Below are 12,700 nucleotides of genomic sequence, written 5' to 3'. Positions count from 1 at the left end.
CTAGATCTAACCATCCAGGGATGGGCACCTTGTATTTATACCTTAGCAGCTGCTGCGCTCCTTATTCAAGAGTCAAAGCAATTGAGAAAATATGTCTCAATTGCCCAACCTGTAGATATCGGAAAAGCAGGGGAGATAATCAAACACGCCTCTGAGGTCCTTACCTCTTTGACATCACCCCTCATAAATGGCACTCACTTGTCATTTCACCTTTTCCTTCAGACGTTGACCTCAGCATACCAGCTCCTTGATGTCACCAGGCCTGGTCGCTTTAAAGATTGCTGGTTATGTGTACCCCATGCAATTAACTCACAATTGTCACTTACAGCCTCTCTGGTGATACTGCCAAGTAACCTTCCCTCACTTTTGTCAGCTGCCCTGACTCCGATGTAGCCATGACTCCATACCTTACCCCTCTCTCTCTGTCATGGCAAACTGTTTTAAGACCTCTGGGATACCTTCTGTAGGAACAGTAAGTTCTCTAGACTGCAATAGAACCATAACCCTTGATACCTCTTCTCTGCCGCAATGCCCTATAGTCCAGAACACGTCAATTCTTTGTGGCATTCAGGCATATCATCACCTACCTGCCAGCTGGTCAGGAGTTTGCACATTGGTACTCATTTTCTCTGAACTGGGAGTAATACAGGAAAACAAGCCCTGCCAATCCCAGTTGTAGATATGATAGCTGCTCAACATAAGAGGGCAGTTCATGTGGTGCCACTCTTGGTCGCTATGGGACTAGCCATAGGTGTTGGTACTGGAGTTGCAGGGATAATGACCTCCATGACCCAATATAATACACTCACTTCCCAGTTTAAAAGCAATCTTCAAAAAATGACTGAAGCTGTGCTTACTATCCAGAAACAGATCTATTCTTTGGCAGCCGTGGTGCTTCAGAACAGACGGGGACTAGATGTCAAGCTAAAGTATATGGTCTTTGCCTATTCCTCCAAGAAGAATGTTATTTCTACATCAACCAATCCAGGATAGTGAAAAATAAAATCCAGGAGCTACAGTCAGACATAAAGAACTTCAGGGACCATGAGACCTCCAGTTCTGGGATTTTTGAAAACCCTATATGGAAGTGGATACTCCCTTTCATAATGCCTTTTCTAGTCACCCTCCTGGTGTTATTATTTGCTCCCTGCCTCATTAATCTTGTTTCTACATTCCTTCAACAACAAATACAAAAATTTCTAACCAAACTATTAATCAGCTCCTGTTACAAGATTACCAGCTGCTGCTCATAGAAGAGCCGCTGTCTGCAGAGGAACCTGATGTGAATGTTTACCAAGTGGATCCTGATGGTGAAAGCCAGCTACACCCCCAAATTGACAACACCCCTAGACAGCAGGAAGCAGCTTAAGAGACATGACACCCTTATTCCCTTTTCACCATCGGCTTCCCTCTCCCTTTTTTCCCTTCTCTTTATAATAACAAGAAAGGAGGTACGTTGGTATCAGGACAGCAAGACTGGTGGTAATGTAATGGAGCAAGAAGCAGTCAGTAAGAGTGGACCAAGCTAGATGTGGGGATGATGCTTGAGACTATAGCACTTTCAAGGTGTTATCAGGACCCCCAAAACCTATGACATCACATAGTGGGACCTGCATACCTGTTGCCAAGGCAACAGCCACCATATTCCCAGAATCCACTTGGTTCACCTCCCACCTGTGACTATGTCATCATCTATATATAAAGAAATTCCCCCCTGATCTCTCTCCTTCTCTTACCCCCTCTCTTTCCACCACCATCTTGCCCTTCTCTCTCTCAATAAACCTCATGTGGAAGCTGGGCAATGGTGGCACATGCCTTTAATCCCAGCACTTGGGAGGCAGAGGCAGGCAGATTTCTGAGTTCGAGGCTAGCCTGGTCTACAGAGTAAGTTCCAGGACAGCTAGGGCTATACAGAGAAACCCTGTCTTACCAAACCAAACCAAACCAAACCAAACCAAACCTCATGTGGAACTGTTTGGCCTGGTGTGGTCTTTCTGAAGCCATGCGATACTCAAGATCATAACACTTGGGGTTTGAGGAGGGAGGTTAGGAAGGTTGCTTGCTCAAAACCAAAAAGTAAGCTGGGCAGTGATGGCATGTTTTTAATCCCAGCACTTGGGATGCAGGGGCAGGTGGATCTCTGAGATCGAGGCCAGGCTTGTTAACAGAGAAGTTTCAGAAAAGCCAGGGCTACACGAGAGAAACTCTACCTCAAACAGAAACACAAACCAAGCCAACGAAAAAAACCACAACCTATCAAAAAAAGAAAAAAAGAAAAGAAAAGAAAGTACAGTGGGGCTGTGTTTCATTACTGGAGAAGGGAACACCACAAGAAGCTGAGATCTGAGAACTGCTGCGCTGCACTTGGTGCCATGGCGCAGTCCTGACTCCCTGCACATAGCAACAGTTCAGCTGTACACTTGGCAGAGGAGCTGGCTAGTGTGTACACCAGGCTGACAGGAGCACCAGGAGATGGGTGCTACCCACCTGAAGCTTCATAGCCTGTCGCTAGCTCTGGTGTCTTTTCTATTCAGTCCAAGAGTCAGGTAGAGTCAGAGCTGAAGTGAGGGTAGGAATAGGGAGAGAGCGCGCGCGCGCGCGCGCGCGCGCGTGTGTGTGTGTGTGTGTGTGTTGGGGGGGGAAGAAAGGGAAAGAGAGGGGGGGAGGGAGGGAAGGAGGAGGAGAGAGAGAGGGAGGGAAGGAGAGGGAGGAAGAAAGGGAGAGGGAAGGAAGGAAGGAAGAGGGAGGGAGGGAGAGGGAGGGAAGGAAGGAAGGGGAGAGAGGGAAGGAGGGAGGGAGGGAGGGAGAGAGGAGAGAGAGAGAGAGAGAGAGAGAGAGAGAGAGAGAGAGAGAGAGAGAGAGAGAGAGAGAGAGAGAGAGAGAGAGAGCGCACACACACACACATGCACGCGCGCGCGCACATCCTCGAATGCAGCACTGCTGCCATCTTGTGGTCATAATGGGACACTGATTCTGAAGCCAGGCCCTCAGAGCAGGATAGCCTTTCAGCTATCTTGGAAGGCTTCATGAAGTGCTGGCCTGGGCAGAACTAGAACCAAGACCCATGGCCAGCCCCTGCTTCACTCCCATTGCTGGGATCCAATCAATGGTTGGCATCTTTGCACAGGTATCCAAGGTGGGGAGGAGACTGGTGCTGCCTTCTAGGTCTACAGCAGTTGTTCTGAATGGTCACACTGCGAGCTGGGAAGCCACAGCGGAGGCTGAGCTGAGGAACCAGAGCAGCAGTGCTGGAAGCTTACTCCTGGGGTCTGCAGCCAGTGTCTCGTTTCCCACCAGCCTTTCCTCCCTTCTGCTGCCTTCTTGATCTCCAGAGGGGAGCCCTGGTAGCTCTGCTCTGTCTTGGTGGAAGTCTGGGGCTGATCACTTAATCCCAGCTTCGCAGTTAGCCCAGTGGGCCCTTTATCTCAGATCTAGTCTTTATTGTCCTCAGGTAGGCACATTTGTCACATCCCTGTTTGTTTCACCTGCACTGCTCACCATGTCTGCCGTATAACTGTCAGTCACAATACCAACCTCTGGTAACATACGACTTGGTAGTGTAGCTACTGGTAGGGCCCTAGGCTTCTGGAGTGGTCATGGAAACTTCCTTAGACTTTCTAGCTTACACAGGAAAGTAGCAGCCTTGCATCTGAACATTTACAAAGTCAATTTCCCTAACGGGCTTCAGATATGGAGAGAATAGAGGAAGCATGTAGGTAGAGGAGTGGGCAGGGGAGGTAGGGGTGTCCCATTTTCTCTAAGACTTATTAATCAGATAAGGTCTTGCTTATCCACAGGTAAAGGATAACCACAGCATGGATGCTGTGGGATCAGGCCAGGAGTGGACAGGACTGGCTTGGACATGTACTCTCAGCCCTTCTCCTGCTTGAAGATGGAGTATCCCAGGTCTGTGCAGGCTGCCCCTCATCCTTTACCCAGTGTCCCTAGAGAGCTGGGCCAGGTCTCAGATACAGGTACCAGATCCTGTGTGTGACCACTGCTTTCTGACTTTGGAGAAGACAGTGTCTAGCATTCTGCCCACTTGCTGCTGAGGGCTGGGTCAACTGGTGCCTTCAGCTACAAACAAGGCTTCTTGAGGTTGCATAGAGCCAGGGAAGGTCTTGGTGCCCATAAGTGATCTGCATGGCCACTGCAGTGCCCAGGGCTGTGTGCGGAAGCAGCCATGTGTTCCAGTCACCAGCATGCAGTGCTGACAGTGCAGTTACCTAGGCCATGGCTGGCACCAGCACACTCCCTTTGGTCTCCTGTCCCAATATGCCAACATTGTCTATCTATACAAGGCTCCCTCTCTTGACCAACATGCTACTATTGTAGGATGGGCAAAAGCTAGCTGCTAGGGGTAGTGGTATGCAGAGCAGAGGGAGACCGGATTTGTGTGGTGAAGCAGGGATTGTATCTGTGAGTACGTCTATGTGCTCTGCCCTGCTGGCCTGTGAGTGGCCTGTAGATGCCCACCACTCAGATGGCCTTTAGCTCAAAGCAGATGCCTCTGTCCCCAGAGAGGTCAAATTGCTTCCTGCCAGAGCAGATCATGCTGACAAGTGGTTTTCTACTTTTATTTGGGGATACAAAAGGCACCTCTCCCTGTACCTGAGGACCAATCAACAGGTGAGCCCCAGGTGGGTGGAGCCCTGCTGGAGGAACAGAGCAAGGATAGGGGAAAGGCAATGGAGGAACTGGGGGGCTCTGGATACCCAGAATCCCTGAGGTCTCATATTGACACCTGGTCTTTCCTCACTGGGTGCAGCTTTGTACCAGAACAGTCGGCAGCTCAGCAGGGGCCACCATAGCCCATCCCTACAGCCACTAAAGCCTTCTTCTACTCTGCAGGGGGATGGGATAGGCAAGGCTGTGGTAATGTCTCCTCTATTGCCAAGACTGGTAGTATAGATTCTGGAGGGCTCCTGTGGGCTTCTCTAGGAAGGGACCAGGGGAATTTGATAGAAGCAGCCTTACACCAGGTCAATTAGGTCATATCAGGTCAGCTTGTCTGGGGCCCCAGGTCTCAGAGAAATCATAGTCGTTAGCAGGATGGGAAGAAGGCAGGACCAGTCAGGATTCCAGTGGAGGGCTGACTTGTTCCTTCAGTTCATCCCACTGCTGTCCAGGCTCTGGGAGAAGAGAAGCGGGGTAACCAAACATCCCCAAGCAGCCTTAATACCAAGGGAGGGAGGGGCCCCAGTGGGTATGAGAGTGCCAGGCCCTGGGCTACAGGATGCCAGACCCTGCATTCATAAGGCAAACAGCATGTCATCGTCCTTTTCCTGGGTCTTCCTCCGAGAGGCTGCTCCAGATGGTCTGGGGGGTCCCTCGGCTGAAGGGCTGGCCAGGTTGGGAAGTCGATCAGCAGCTTTGGCTCGTTCTTCCAGGAATTTGTCAAATTCTAGAGAGAAAGAGTAGGCTTGTAGGCTAGAGCTCAGGGAGAGGGAGGGGAGGAAAGGGGGAAGGACAGGGGAGGAGTAGGCAGAAGGGGTGGACAGTTACCTTCACTGGTGACACCAGAGGGCTCCTCGGCACTGTTCCCCTGAGAATGCAGAGGGAAGGAAATAGAGGTTATTACTGCCAGGAGCATGCAGAGCTGGCCACCTAGTGGGGTTTGCAAGGACAAGCCCTGGGATCAGGACCAGTGTTGATGTTGGGCTTAAGCTGATCCTGGTGTCAGGACACAGGTCTTGGCTTCTACCCTCCTATGTTTCAGGACCCAGGTGTTCCAATTTCTGAGCCATGACTCTTTTTCTCCTTTCAAACAGGGTGACTGGGCCTGAAGAAATGCTTAGCCGTTAAGAGCTCATACTAATTCTCAGAGAGAACTCAAGTTCAGTTTCTAGCACACATATTAGGCACCTCCTAACAGCCTATAGACCAGGATCAGGGACCCAGTGTCCTCTTTTGGCCTCCGTGGGTTCTGCTTGCAAGCCCATCCAGCACATGCTCACTCATAGACACAGAACATAAAATCAGGACTTAAACATAAAATCTTGCTCAGTGGTTAAGGGCTCGTGTTGCTGTTGCAGGACCTGGGTTCTGTTCTCATATGGTAGTTCATAATGAATTTTAACTGTAGTTCCAAGGAACTGGATGGCTTTTACTTTTTAAAAAATTAAATCTTTTTTTTTTTTTTAAGTTAAATGTCAAGAAACAGCAAGGATGGCTGGGCATGATGGCACATGTCTTTAATTCCAGCACTTGTGAGGCAGAGGCAGGAGGATCTCTGTGAGTTTAAGGCCAGCTGGGTGTACAAAGCAAGTTAAAGAGATAGTACTAGATAGAGAGACCCTGTCTCAAAAAGGCAAAGAAAGGAAAGGAAGGAAGGAAGGAAGGATAAATGAATGGATGGGCAGATAGTGGGACGGAAAGAAGGAGAAACAGTGCAGCCAAGGCTAAACATGGATGTGGGAAGCTAAGCACAGAATGCCAAGCCAGGTATGGAGCCCAGCAACACATTCCTTTCCTCCAGGGTTCATAGAGGAAGGCTGACACCCCCCACAGAGGGGCTGCTTGGGTTAAAGCTGTGCTCACATCTAGCTGGAGGTAAAGCTATGACCCACTACCCAACTGGATGTGTGTGGCATGGAGGTGGAATGAGATATCTGCCTCAGGAGGGCCTTTGGACATGAAGTGCCCAAGCTCTCCCTGGGTCTTTAATGTCCACAGACAGAGGTGGTAGCAGAAGCTAGGGAAGATCCCTGACACCAGAACTGATTTTAACCCCTGCTACTTCTGTTCTTTGGGGATGGAGGTCTGGTTCAGTAGCTCTGCCTTCTGGTCATGCCCCTTTAGCAAGTGGTGGGTGTGAGCTGGGCCCCTTGCAGTTACCAGCCTTTTTGATGGGAATGATGACAATGATGATACCCCCTCTGAGGGCCTACTGTGGGGAGTTTAGTAAACCCTGACCCTGGTCCATAAGCAATGCCATCTCCTGGAGTGCTGGCTGATATGCACAGGGATCTCACGCTGGGGGTGTGATTTGGGACCATCTCCTGGAGTGCTGGCTGATATGCACAGGAATCTCACGCTGGGGGTGTGATTTGGGACCATCTCCTGGAGTGCTGGCTGATATGCACAGGGATCTCACATTGGGAGTGTGGTTTGGGACAGGGAGGCTGTTGCAGGAGAGCACAGTGAGTGGCTAGATGAAGACAGTAATACTTGCCTCACCTTCAGCCATTTACAAGGCCCTTCTACAAGACAAATGATCCCTACTTGGCAGGAAAGGCATGATCCCCAACTTACCACATCAGTGGACAGCCACTGCTCAATGTCCTCCATGATGCGGGCCTGGGTGGCCGGGATCTGGAAGGAAGGCAGCAAGGAGGCAGTGGGTGAGTCACAGGACCACCCTGATCTGAGTTTCCTCTGTGTCCTATTGGGATGCGAATCCTAGGGTTACCTCTTCCAGCTGCCTGGGACCATTTTGCCTAGCAGCTGGAGCAGGGCAAGGGGTAAACAGGAGCCATTCCCCACATGGAGAAAACGTATGTCTGGTCTCAACAATGGGAACTGTGGGGAGGCGCTCCAACTGGAGAAGGGTTTTAAGCCATGGTCCAGGACAAGGACAAGCCTGGTCACAGGTGCTCAGAGCAAATGGGGAGACTCAGTTAATGGCAGAAATAGAGCTTTTAAGAGGAGGGAAGTTCGAAGTGTTCCAGAAAGTCCAGGCTGGTAGTCACAGGGGCAGCTTTCTAGATGGGAGTATTTGACTCTGGGCTCAAACACATGGGCTCTTACATGGTGGCTCCTAAAAGGAGCAGGGGCTGGGGGTTTCCTCTGTAACAGTCTCAACGGTGTCAATCTGGCATGTGCATAGACATGGTCTGCTACGGACCCCAGGTGACTCCTGGCATCTCACATAATGTTCTTTACTTGTTTTCCTCACCTGGCAGCATGACTGTCATCCAGAGTGCTGTCAGAAGGTGGGAAGGCCAGCAGAGAGCCTGGATAGAGGAAGGCTGGGAATTTAAGTTGTCTGACAGCTTTTAAACAAAGGGAGAGCGAGTTTCTGACCAAACCAGTTTAGTGCCCAAGCTTATCACCTAAGCTACCCAGGGACCTCACTATGGGAGAATCATGATGACACTTCCTACCTTTCTGATCGACTGGTCACCGCTTTTATTTTATTTTATTAATTTATTTATTTACTTATTTATTTGATTTTTTGAGACAGGGTTTCTCTGTGTAGCCCTGGCTGTCCTGGAACTCACTCTGTAGACCAGACTGGCCTCGAACTCAGAAATCCGCCTGCCTCTGCCTCCCAAGTGCTGATTAAAAGCGTGCACCACTACTGCCTGGCCACAGCTCTTTTAAATGTCCCTAAAGGGAGATCAGCCAGGCAGGCAGGTGGAAGGCCAGGGCTGGAGGGGTGTGGCTGGCACCTGGCTGCTAGAAGATGTGGACAGGGAAGGAGTATATGGTGTGACTGAGGATTACGCTCAGAAGCTGCCAGACTGGGGCAATGTGGAGAGCAAAGTAAACAAAACACTCCTCAGCATTCCTATGGGACCCCAGAGGGTTCCTTTAAGCTGAAGAGCAGCAGCTGTCCAGCAGCCTGGTGACCACTGAGGGCTTCTGATGGGGCACTCAGGTTTTAGAAAGGCTGCTTTGTCCATCAGCTTCATAGTTAACAGCAGCAAAGAAGAAGCTTTCTAGGTCCTAGCACAGGAAGGTGGTGGAGGGGCTCAGACCCACTATGCACTGACCTCTCTGTCTACTCTGGATGACAGTCATATTGCCAGGTGAGGAGGACACATACAAGAACATTATGTAAAATGCCAGGAGTCCCCTGAGGTCCATGTCAGACCATGTCTATGCTCATGAACAGTATAGGCTTAGCCTACTGCTGCACCAAGGAGTGAAGGAAGAGAACCTGGTGTAATGATGTCCATTACACGGGTTGTAAGTTCTGCTGAGCCTTGGACAAGGCACTGCCCACCAGCTCCAGTCTGGATTTTGATTTTATAATACCATTCCACAGTCAGTGGTTATGCACCTTTGCCTCTAGTCAGACTCAAGCCTTTGGGAGTGGGTATTGGGGATTTCTTCAGAAATCATATCCAACAGGTGGCTGCCCAAATAAAGGGTAGGGGACGTGAATGCACAGTCATGCTTGTCAGCAAGGGCATCTGTGCACTTGTTGTCCACTGGGGGCTACTGCATAGTGCTGTGCAAACCTGGAAACTCAACACTGCTCATCCTCCTGGTTGCTGTGAGTCCTGGGAAGATGCCTCTATCTCTGTGTGGCAGCAGGAGTGAACTGTGTAGTGATTCCCACAAGACGAACATGTGGTCTTAGCATGGAGCCAAAAACAGAAAATAGGCTTAAGAAGTGATGGCTCAACAGCATGCAGAGGAAGAGAGGCCAGAGCGGGTGTGCTCCGAAGCACCCAATAGAGGCTCTTGGACTCCATGAAGCCTGCCTGCCCAAAAGTGTTCTGGGCCTGTTCTGCTATGAAAGGGACCCCAAGCAAAGAGCTAGGAGGTACAGGAGCATACATGGAGAGTTCCTGGGAGTCACCAGATCCTGCCCTTGTGAGCAGGACTTCTGTGCTCAAGGCTTTCAAATGGCTTCTATCTCACCTAGGACAGTGTCCATGGTCCTTGCTATCTCCTACACCTCTTCCCGCCTCTCAGGCCCATGTGGCCTCAGATTCCATCTACCATACTTCTTCCTCTTCTGTGCACTCCTTGCCCTCCTCTAGCTTCTGAGAGGAGTATGCTATTTCTAGCTGTCTCACTCACAGTGGCTTGCTCACTCTATGCTTGGAATCTTGCTACTGGGGAGGATGGCCTCAGAGGGCTCAGATCTGGGCATGTGCACTTAACACACAGCCAAGGAGTTAACTGGACTTGCAAGAGTGTGTGGGAATTCTGACTGTTGTTCTAGGGTTGCTCTTGCTCCCCTCTGCCCATGCTCCTGTTAGTGAAAGGTGTCTGGAGAGGCAGTGATGGAGAACAAGACAGAGTGCTGCTCTCTCCCAGGCTGCTGTGCATGTCCACCTGTTAGGAGTTCCAGGTAAAGACGAGAAAACTGATGACCCATAGCTGGCAGGTGATGAAGTGGGATGTAAACCCAGGACTACAACGGACACCAGTCCCTGAAGCAGGATTGGGTCACTTATTGGGTGAGTGACTCCTTGGTTCTCAACTGGGAATAACCACACTAGCCACAAAGGGCCAACTAAGAGCCAAATGGAAAAGAGCTGTACCAAGCCAGTGCTGTAAGTTCCTCCTTTTTGGAAGGCTCTGGGTAGAACAGGTTCTCTCTGCTTACCGCTCCAGTGTTCTGCTGCCGGGCACCCAGGGCCCCAGCCAGGCCATCTGTAGTTTGGGGAGCTTCATATTTGACCCTGAAATACAGAGCAGTATGGAATTAGGTGCTGTTTGACCACACCAGGCCTGACAGGCAGCATAAGGACTGAGGGTGTCAGGCGAGCCCGACTTGGGTTGGCCTGGGCAGGAATGGCCTGGTCTGAGGCTCTTCCTCTCCAAGTGTAGGACAGGAAGAAGAAGCTCTATTTTTTGCTATTGAAGATATGTGTCCCATAATAACATAATTCAACAAAGCATGAGAATCTAGAGACAACATGTGACCAAAGACCAGCAACAAGCTCACACATGGCTGTGACCATAATGGACCAAGTTGAAGGACTAGGAAATAGATTGTGACTCCCATGCTCATGAACAATTTTTATAGGTTTCTTTTTGAGCAGTTCCCATCTGAATTTCATCAACTGTGGTTCTGTGTAAGGATGTATTTGAATAGGGGAGTTCCTTCTACTGCCAAAATGAGTATGCAAGCTGCTGGGGCCTATCTGACACTGGCTTGCTATTAGGAAAACACTCCCCAAGCTCTTTGATGGACTAGTAGCTCTTTTAAATAGCACAAAAGAAGGCCAGCCAGCCAGGCAAGTAAAGGCCAGGGGTAGGAGGGCTGCTGGCAGATGAGGACAGGAAGGAGTACGTGGTATGACTGAGAATAGCCTCAGGGGAGTGAGAGGTCATCCTGAAGTGGGAGGGAGGCTGGGCCTCATCTGGCCTGGTCAGCTGAGCCTGGAGGTGATGAAGGCAGCCACCTAGTTTCTATCCCAAGGGGAAAGACAGGCACTGTCAAGAGTGGAGAGGAGTTCCCTTTCCTGGGGCCCCGTTACTCTGATAAGGCCAAAGACTTCAGGAACAGAGGCCATATCACAGTGAGCTAGTGCAGTGCTGATGTCCTTTTCTGGGAGCTGTGTAAGCTGTTGTTAGGAGGCTCTTTGAGTAAAAGCCCCAACTCCCAGGCAAGTTGTTCCAGGGATGATGCTGTCACTCCCTTCCCAGGAGGCCCACCTATTCAAACAGGACTGGCTGGTTGGTTTCTCTTAGCCACACAACTCCTGATCACATGAACAGCAGGCTGTTGATATCGCACAATGGGCCTCTGCTGAGTCTCTAACTAAGTCTGAGCCAGGACAGCCAGCAAGAAGACACACATGCCAGAGACGGTGTCCATTTTCCTAATTACTCCTGACCACCACTTGCCTGTTCTCAGTCTTGCAGTGGAAACAGCTATTTGAAAGGCCCAGTATGTTTCTCTGGAAATCCTAACTTGACCTTTGTGGGCTACAGACCCTAGGCTAGGAGTTGGCCATCCCATGCCTGGACAGGAAGAAGGTAGTCTCTACCCAGGTTGTCCCTACTGGTTGCTGAGCAGGGCTGGGTCTCAGGGCACTTGGGACAGTACTTGTCTAAGTGCTTCTGAAGAGGCTGATATGCAGACATCACTGAGGAAGGTTAACTGGCTCCTAAGGATAGTAGAGAGGATGGAAGGGAGGCACATCCTGACCCAGGATGCTCACGCCTCTACTGTCTTCCTTTGTACTCCAAGTAGAAGGGCTTGGTTGGAGAGGCTGTGGTACTGGATTTGGTAGCAGCTGAAATGAAAACAGGGGTGTTGACAAGAAACTGGCTTTCCTGTGAGGCCTGGCAGAGCCAGCTACAGGCTGGTATGGAATGGGGAGGCTAGGAGGGCAAGGAAACTATCTGGGCAAAAAAAGTCCGCCAGGTGACCCGAATGAGAGGGTCTATTCCAGCATGAAGGTGTGCTAGGCAAGCACAGGAACAAAAGTACAAGGACCTTAGAACTAGGGCCCACTCCTGTTTCTGTGGGTGCATTCTGTAGGGTGGGGACCAATGCACAGTGACTAGTACAGGAAAACCAAAGGCCTAAGGGGGCACAGGGAAGCTATGCCAGCCAAAGGGGAGAACTTTTGTGTGATCTTCTCAGCATCTGCTCCCTTACACAGACACGTGCCCTGTGAAGGGCTAAGAGCTCAGCTTATCTACCTTGACTCTGACCGAGCCTTTGCACTTCCTGTTTCTAGAACCTGAAATGCTTCCTAAACCCCAGTCTGGCCTTGAGCCCTCTGAAGAGCTACCTGCTCCTCCACACAAGAACCACTACATGTGTGTGCCTGAAGGGGAGGCTGCATGTGTGCCTTCCCTGTGGAGATATGCTGGGGAAGCAGTGCACCCCAGCCATGCTGTCAGACCAGTTAGACACAGGGGACTCTTTACTGTGCCTAGTTGTTTTGTACACTGAGGCCTATGTGGACACACCACCCTCCTGAGTGTGGGTCCCACTAGACTCATTAGCTTTCATCTGCAGAGCAGCCTCAGCAGCACCCTTAACACCATGGCTACTGTA

At 50.5% G+C, this 12,700-nt stretch overlaps 1 protein-coding gene across 4 annotated transcripts in view; it reads right to left on the bottom strand.

Moving 5' to 3' along the window:
* Positions 1-4,563: 4,563 nt before the first annotated feature.
* Positions 4,564-12,700, bottom strand: part of Tom1 (target of myb1 membrane trafficking protein) — a 34,665-nt gene continuing 26,528 nt past the window's right edge. The window contains exons 12-16 of one of the 4 annotated variants that reach the window (XM_031340342.1): positions 10,289-10,364; positions 7,255-7,314; positions 5,506-5,545; positions 5,246-5,404; positions 4,564-5,132 (exon numbers count right to left, since the gene is read on the bottom strand). In XM_031340342.1, the coding sequence (XP_031196202.1) occupies positions 5,253-5,404; positions 5,506-5,545; positions 7,255-7,314; positions 10,289-10,364 (328 nt within the window). In that variant the 3' untranslated portion in view covers positions 4,564-5,132; positions 5,246-5,252. Of the gene's footprint in view, positions 5,405-5,505; positions 5,546-7,254; positions 7,315-10,223; positions 10,365-11,768; positions 11,928-12,700 lie in introns of those variants that run through there. The other 3 variants (XM_031340341.1, XM_031340343.1, XM_031340344.1) reach the window with 3 other exon arrangements.

Source organism: Mastomys coucha, unplaced genomic scaffold (assembly GCF_008632895.1).
Source record: "Mastomys coucha isolate ucsf_1 unplaced genomic scaffold, UCSF_Mcou_1 pScaffold22, whole genome shotgun sequence".
NCBI classification, from domain to species: Eukaryota; Metazoa; Chordata; class Mammalia; order Rodentia; family Muridae; genus Mastomys; species Mastomys coucha.
Note: the sequence above shows the minus strand (reverse complement) of the source record. Positions and strands in the feature narration are given on the sequence as shown.